At 32.4% G+C, this 8,344-nt stretch overlaps 1 protein-coding gene across 1 annotated transcript; it reads left to right on the top strand.

Moving 5' to 3' along the window:
* Positions 1-316: 316 nt before the first annotated feature.
* Positions 317-3,575, top strand: LOC145616961 (putative sesquiterpene synthase). Its single transcript, XM_081671675.1, has 7 exons — positions 317-436; positions 848-1,118; positions 1,570-1,942; positions 2,365-2,583; positions 2,705-2,843; positions 2,944-3,192; positions 3,282-3,575. Exons 1-7 carry the CDS (start codon positions 317-319, stop codon positions 3,573-3,575), a joined length of 1,665 nt encoding a protein of 554 aa, XP_081527801.1.
* The last annotated feature ends 4,769 nt before the right edge of the window (positions 3,576-8,344 follow it).

The following is an 8,344-nucleotide window of genomic DNA, read 5'->3' as shown; positions in this document are numbered from 1 at the left end:
ATCTTTAATCACAAATCATTACATGTGACCAATCACACCATTTAGTTTATGGTGTAACAACTTTACATATAGTAATTAATTGAATTATGGGGTTTATGGAGCTACACTGCAGAGAGAGTAATAAAAGACATACAGAGAAAAAAATAAAAGATATTTTATTATTTGGAAATTTAATATCCAAATAGAACCTACACTTACCTTGTAATGCATGGCCTATATAATACCATCTAAGGTAAAGCCGTAAAGCACCCGATCATACAAACAAAATTCACATTGTATCAAAAAGTTGATTTTAGCCGTAAAAACAACTATACATATGGAGTCCCTTGCTTCTGTTGTCGTTCAAAATGGTGTTACAATTGTTTCTCGTCCTCTAGCCAATTTTCAACCCGACCAATGGGGCGATCGATTCCTCAATTACAGTTCAACAAATGAGGTAACGCCGCTGTTCCGTTATCTGATAGTGGTAGAGTATAAAACATATTCATGGGCCTCAACCATTAGTTTAAGCTTTTGGTTGAGTTGGTCCACTAACATGGTATCGGAACCAACGTGACATGGTGGTCACGGGTTCGAATAACCATTAGTTTAAGCTTTTGGTTGAGTTGGTCCACTAACAGATAGACATGCATATACCTGTGAATTATTGAATTAACAAAAAGAAATTAGCCTTAGGGCAAAGTTGATGTGTTTCTAAAAAAATTATTAGCAATGCAACCAGCAGTGAACTGTCGGATTGATGTTTGGAGACATTTTCGTTTATACGAAGAATATAGTTTTGTATCTGAAAAAACACGTTTATTGATAGTTTTGTTATAATTTTTTCTTATTATAAATGATGATATAGGCGACTCGAAAGGAGGAGAAGGCCAAGACGCTAAAAGAGTTGGTGCTACAAGAGCTTTTGGTAGCTGTTAGAGACCCGAAAGAGAGACTCATATTTATTGATGCTATCCAAAGACTTGGGGTGTCATACCACTTTGAAGATGAAATTAAAGAAAATTTACAAAACTTCCATGAGAAAGTATTGTTTGATGATGATCATCTCAACAATGATCTCCATTATGTGTCGCTAAGGTTTCGACTCTTGCGGCAACATGGATTTCATGTATCATGTGGTATGGCAAGAGATGAAATTATTGGCTTTAAACTTTAATATTTAATTATAGTCCTTGCAATATATAGCTAGAATAAGTTTTATCAATTGACTATACAAAATAAACTTCTTAAAAGTTTGGATTCATAGGCTTGTGGTTGTGTGATCAAACCTTATTATTATCTAGTGATTGGAATTTTTGGAGTGGGGAGCTTTTAACCTCGCACATATTAGGCCCAATGAATTGAAATTGGACTTAGTAGTCAATAAGAGGTGTCCAAATATTACAAGGCCATTGTAAGTTTTAGAATTGGATTTACTCTATATGGTTGCAAGTTCATTTATGGGTAAAAAAAGTTTACCATTTCACATTTGAACCTGCTAATAGAACACGTCGTATTTATCATTGACATTATATATATTTTGAAGTTTCACAAATTATCTAATAAATCTTGCTTGTTTGATAAAACTAGATGTCTTTGACAAATTCAAGTCTGATGATGGAAGTTTCAAAGGATGTTTAGCAAGCGACGTGGAAGGCATGTTAAACTTGTATGAAGCATCACACCTAAGAGTGCACGACGAAGAAACACTTGGTAAAGCCCTTGAATTTGCCACTTCTCGACTAACCTTAATCATTACACAATCAAGCACTTCAATGGCAGATAAAATAGCACATGCCTTAAAGCTACCCCTCCACAAACGGAGTGTAAGGCTAGAATCTAGACGTCAAATTTCATTTTATGAGTACGAGTCTTCTCATGATCAAAATTTGCTAAGATTTGCAAAATTAGATTTTGACTGCCTTCAAGAATTACATAAAAAGGAACTTCAAGATCTTACCAGGTACGACTAATTGTTGATTACAATAAAGATGACATATTCCCTCCAACTTTTTTTAAGTGATACATTTTCCATTTCTGGCCGTGTTTTTTTAAGTGATACATTTCCTTTTTTGGCAAATCAATACATTAAAATATTATAACTCTCTCCTCTCATGGTTCCCACCCAAACCCACTACTACTTTTTTATTATATCTTTCCTCTCACATATATTACTTTTCAATAAACTATTAACCTCACTATCTTTCTTTAACAATTTTTTAATACTTCACTACCCCACTTACCTCTTATTTTATTTAAGTCAATTAAATTGCCTAAAACTATGTGCCGGTCAATATGTATCACTTAAAAAAACACGGAGGGAGTATAATTATTCTAAACTGATATTTTTACAATGCTAACGAACATTTCTTTTACCCGAATCAGGTGGTCCAGGAACTTAGATTTAACTGTAAAGTTACCCTTTGTGAGGGACAGAGTTGTGGAAGCCTACTTTTGGACTTTGGGCGTATACCATGAACCCAAATACTCGAATGCTAGAATGATATTGAACAAGTTGTTCAAGATCATATCTATCATAGATGACATATACGACGCGTATGGAACTGTTGAAGAGCTTGAAATATTCACAGAGGCAATTGAAAGGTTCGTTCAATTCATCAACATACACTAACAATGGAAATGATAAATTATTTCTTCTTGTTTAATGAGTTTGATTTTCATTTGATAATTTGAATTAATTCGACACTTTAATTTACATAATAAGGTGGGATAGAAGCTGCACAAGAAAACTTCCGAACTATATGAAATTGTTTTATCAAGCAATTCTTGACCTGGTTGAAGAATTTGAGCAAGATTTAGCTAAAGAGGGACGATCATTCACTGTCTGCTACTTGCGACAACAAGTATGCATAAAATACTTCGGTAGTTTTCACTTAATATATATATAATTGAATTTCATCAGTATTGGCGTGTTTATTGAGCTACTTTATGAATATTTTACAGATGAAAGCTTCATGTCGTGCTTACCTACACGAAGCCAAATGGTGTAAGAATAAAATCGTTCCGTCTTATGATGACTACATGAAAAATGGCATTATAAGTTCTGGCTACTTCTACATGATTACTGCATCATATCTAGGAATGAAGGAGATTGCTTCTAAAGATGACTTTGAATGGATTCACCTTAATTCCAAGGGTCCAAAAGCATCATGTGTACTTTCTAGGCTATTGAACGACATTGGTAGCAATAAGGTATGCATTGATAATACTCCTTTCGTTCCTAAATGATTTATTTAATTCTTTTTTTCCTAATTTGAAATAGGGTTAATAAAATTATGTAGTTTGAGCAAAAAAGAGGGCATGTTGCTTCTGCTGTTGAGTGCTACATTGAGCAATTCAATATCGCCGAGGAGGAAGCACATAAGGAGCTTCAGCTGCACATTGATGAAGCATGGAAAGATTTAAATGAAGAGATACTGCGAACAACTAAGATCACAATGCCTCTCTTAGCCCCAGTCATCAACCTGTCAAGGGCGTTATATGATATCTACCAGACAGACGAAGACGGCTACACTATGAGCGAGTATATGCAAGCAAAAATTGCAGATGTTCTCATCCATCCTACCATGACTTAAATCATGATACTGACCAGTGACTCATTTCTTACGTATTGAATATTTGATTCGAAGAGTGCCGTTAATTTAGGAGCATTTGTGATTGTTGTTAGTTAGATGCTATGCAAATAAATGGCAAATTACTAGATGGTTGTGGATTTTGAAGTTGTTAACGGATTAATGATCTTGGTCTCTTGGGCATTATAATAGATGTGGGATTGTGGGTTATGCTATCCTTGGTTTTAGTTTTTTAAATTTCTAACGTGTAGCATTTAAATTACATTTGTTATGTACAATTTAACTTAAAGCAGTCAATTGAAGAAAAGTCAACTTTGTTGTTATACATAATTAGGGGTGTAAATGAGCCAATACGTTTGTTAACTCCTCGCGAACAGGTTTAGCTAAAGTTTGGTCAAACTCGTTTGTTAAGCTAAAAAACAAGTTTGAACAAAAATTTTAAGCTCGTCAAATAGGTGAACAAAGCTCGAATAACATCATGTTCGACTCGGTAATATAATGTTCATGAACAACTCGTTTAAGTCAATTTATAAGTTTTTTCACGCCCAATTAAAATTCGAAAAAATTTATATATCTTTTATTCATACATATTGTAAAAAGTACTAATTATTTCATCATGTCAAAGCATCAAAACTTCATCATTACCATTTTCTATAGAAAGAATATACATCATCGTACAATAATTAATATATAAAGTGAAACTTTTAGCCATGCCACAAAACAGTGACACTCGGCGTTTCAACTTTTCGCCAAGTGTCGCGCCACGTTGGACAGATTTAAACAAACTTCTAGTATTAAAAAAAAAAATTAGTTTAATTAGAATTCTATTTTCAATCAAATTTAGATAGAATTTCAAGATAAAGTTGTTAGTTTATAAAGTTAAATGGTTATGTTAAAATTTAAAAGAAACCATTTTTTAATGATAAATTAAGGCTCGTTTAGTTAATCAAGCCCGATTTAGACCCGTCCAAGCTCAAACTTACACTCGAAATGCAAACGAGTACGTTCGTGAATAAAGCTTGAACAAGCCAAATTCTTAACGAGTCTAGCTCGAACAAGATTTTTAAAAGCTCGTTCAAGCTCGAGATAGTTCGAACACGAATAGTTCTTATCAAGCTTAGCTCGAACAGACTAAAACTCGGCTCGGCCCGGATCGTTTGCAGCCCTATACATAATAATGACAATTTTGTTAGAAAACCAACTTAACCAAAAGTTTAAACTTATGGTTGAGGCCTAAGTATATGTTTTATACTCTATCACGTCTCCTCACACCATAGTCCGTTTGGCTTGAAATGTATATGCAGTATGGATCCTCCTCATATCCAAAGCTTAATAATCCACTTGAAAGTAGGGGTAGATGTGATTTGAACCCGTGACCTTTGTGTCACGCTGGCTCTAATCATGTTAGAGATCCAATTCAATCAAAAGTTAAAACTTTTAGTTGAGGCCTAGAAATATTATACTCTATTAAATTTTTATAACTTTATGTGTCATTTTTAGAGTTTGATCAATGTATTTCATGGGTAGGTTGTGACATATTGCATTTGCTGCGTTAAGGTAGCGATCAAGTAGAATAGAATTTTTTTTATTTTTTTATTTTTATTATACCAATGTTTATTTATATATACCAAGTTGTGTATGTTACTTTCTTCCGTTTGACTTTTAACCGCTCTAGATTAATATTTAGTATGTAACTAGTTTAATTCCCGTACAATGCACGACTTTTGCTAAATTATATAGTGAAGTACAACATTAATCATATCCCATGCAATAGATGCACAATTATTTAGTACAGAGTAATTATAATACAACACAATTATAACATGACATAAAAATAAGAACTTGACACCAATTATTAGAAAGTGAGTATATAAATAAAGAAAACCACTACAATAATTAAAATTAACAATTTAATATTAATATTTTAGAAAGTTTAGTTTAGATTTTTTTAAAAACATATCTCATTATTTAGATACAATGATCCTTCTTTATGGTAAGAATTTTTTTTATTTTTTTATTTTTTTTATTGAAGTAAATACTTTTGGAGGGAGAATACTCAATACAATGCTGCCAAGTGTCATTTTAGGTTCGCCTTTAGTAATATGTAATAGATAGATAGATAGATGTTTAATACGGAGTAATTATAATACAACACAATTATAACATGACATAAAAATAAGGACTTGACGCCAATTATTAGAAAGTGAGTATATAAATAAAAATGACCACTACAATAATTAAAATTAACAATTTAATATTAATATTTTAGAAAGTTTAGTTTAGATTTTTTTGTAAAACAAATCTCATTATTTAGATACAATGATCGATCCTTCTTTATGGTAAGAATTTTTTTTTTTTATTGAAGTAAATATTTTTGGAGGGAAAATACTCAATACAATGCTGCCAAGTGTCATTTTAGGTTCGCCTTTAGTAATATGTAATATGGTTATTATACCTTCTTCATTTGAGGGTTACAGATGCTTGATTATTTTGAATTAGTAATTAGTATCTTGCATGTCTTTCACTAGAGAGGGTACGTTATCGTTCTTTTATAGTTTATACATCTTATTTTTCCTTTCTACAACCCTTCAAAAGCACAACATATGTTACTATTTGAAATTTATAGTGTGTTTCGTTTATACCAAGCTATTTTTTTTTTGTCCTTGTTGTCTGATTTCTTGGTCGTCCCTCGGTCTTTTATCCTAGGTTGTGGTTTTCTCCTCTCTCAAATTTCCACACAACCATTCATGTTTTCGTTTTCTTCTTTATTGATTACTATCAACTTGATTCTCCTCGCAATTTAGGGCTTAAAGCTTCAACTATCCTCAATGGCGGACGGCGATTACAATATATTGATATGGGATAAATGAACCCTAAGGCAATTCAATTTCGTCAGGTATTTCCTTTCTCCTAAATTTGCATTGGGTTCTTTTTTATTTTTTCTTGGATTCTTTGTAACAAGCAAAACAATCTCTAAAACTATTTTCTATTGTTGTTAGTGTTGGTATGATATGTTGTAAATATAGAAGAAATCTATAGTAATAGTATAAAGAAAAACAAGTAAGATCGAAAAATTGATCTCACAAAACAAAGGAACAAATGGTGTGTCGTGATGCAAATCACTGACTTGAAAACAAAATTCCGGCGCAACCACGGTGCTCAATTGTATTCGCCGGCACGTTCCCTAAGGTTAACACACATCTTCCACACAAAGGCACTTTTGGGTGGAAGGTTGGAGTCAAGTATCTTATGCCTAAACAGAGTTGTGTTTAAGCTATTGTGTTTGATTGTGTTTTTTCCAAGTGTAAAAAATCAGAAAATCATTCTCTAATTTATAATAGAGATTGAGGTAGATGAAAAGATCATAGAAAGAATATTCTTGAACAAGAAGAATAAAATCAGAATTATTATGGTGATTAAAACACCATAATCAACCCCTTAAATGAGGAATAATTAGAATTAAAACAAGAAGAGGGATCCAAGGAAATCCGTCGGAGTCCAACGGGCTGATTCGCGCCCGATCGGGCGAAGGGCAAACTTCCAACCAAAAATCAACTTCTTCTCGCGCCCGATCAGGCGGCGGAACTTCAATTTTTACGATTCTTCTCGCGCCCGATTGGGCGGGTCTCGCCCGGTCGGGCGCCCATATCTGACCCCTTTGAGTTCCCTTTCTTTAATTCCAACATGATATTAGTGAAGAAAGTTAGCCCAAGCTCGTCTACCAAATGGTACTATGATATTATATATACTATGTATATCCTATCGGTAATTAGGAATAGGATGATCAATGGTAGTGGTGGATCTCCTTATTTTTTAGGAGTCTTGTCCACTAACTTGTTTTTTATGGGTTAACTTGAATGAGGTTTTGGTCAGATTAAATGTCATCTTCTTACCCATTTAAAAAAAAAAACAAGGATGGATCTTAAACCAAAAAATTAAAATTAAGAATAAGAGTTTGATACAAATTCTTAAATAGACCTGGTTCACACTAATTTATTGTGAACCACTAACATTAGAGAAACTATGGTTGTTTTATTATTACAAAAAAAAAAAAAAAAGGTCACTATGTTGAAGGTTTCAAAAAAAAAAAAAAAAAAAAAGGTCACTATGTTGAAAATAAAAGTCATTTTGATAATATATAGGCTATAAGAGGTTAATTTTTCAATGAAATATTTTATAAGGTCAATATAAATAATTAAGGTCATTATGTTAAAATTAGGGTCATAACGTTGTACTTCAAGTTCACAATAATATTAAATGTTAAACAAGTTTTAATAAAGGGTACTATGTTAAAAATAAGGTTACTATATTAAAAATTAGGGTCACTATATTCAATTTTATGTCAGTTGCGTGTGTATAAAACTCGGGTCCACAATATTATTGTGGACCAGGTCCACGCAAGTCTTTCTGTTAGTTTGAACCATCGGCTTTGCATGTCATTTTTTCATGAAAAAATTTTCTTCCAAAATTGCCATAACATCATTGTTTTTTTCTTTCCAACAAAATCCAAATTTAAAGATTAGACAAATGACTTAAATAAAATAAATAAAAGTGTGCTTTCAAAAAAAAAAAAAAAGGTGTGAATATTAAATCCAAAAACCTCTTCCAAAACACTATTTTATATTTTTGTATGTGGCTGGCCACACTATTTATTTTTTTATATAAAAAAAATACATAAGTCTTCTCTTTCCTTTATCTCTCTCCTCTTTTTTTAGCTTCTTCTCCAAGCCAAACCACACATCACCAACAACTATATTTCTACTCCACCCATT

Source organism: Chenopodium album, chromosome 26 (assembly GCF_948465745.1).
Source record: "Chenopodium album chromosome 26, dcCheAlbu1.1, whole genome shotgun sequence".
NCBI classification, from domain to species: domain Eukaryota; kingdom Viridiplantae; phylum Streptophyta; class Magnoliopsida; order Caryophyllales; family Amaranthaceae; genus Chenopodium; species Chenopodium album.
Note: the sequence above shows the minus strand (reverse complement) of the source record. Positions and strands in the feature narration are given on the sequence as shown.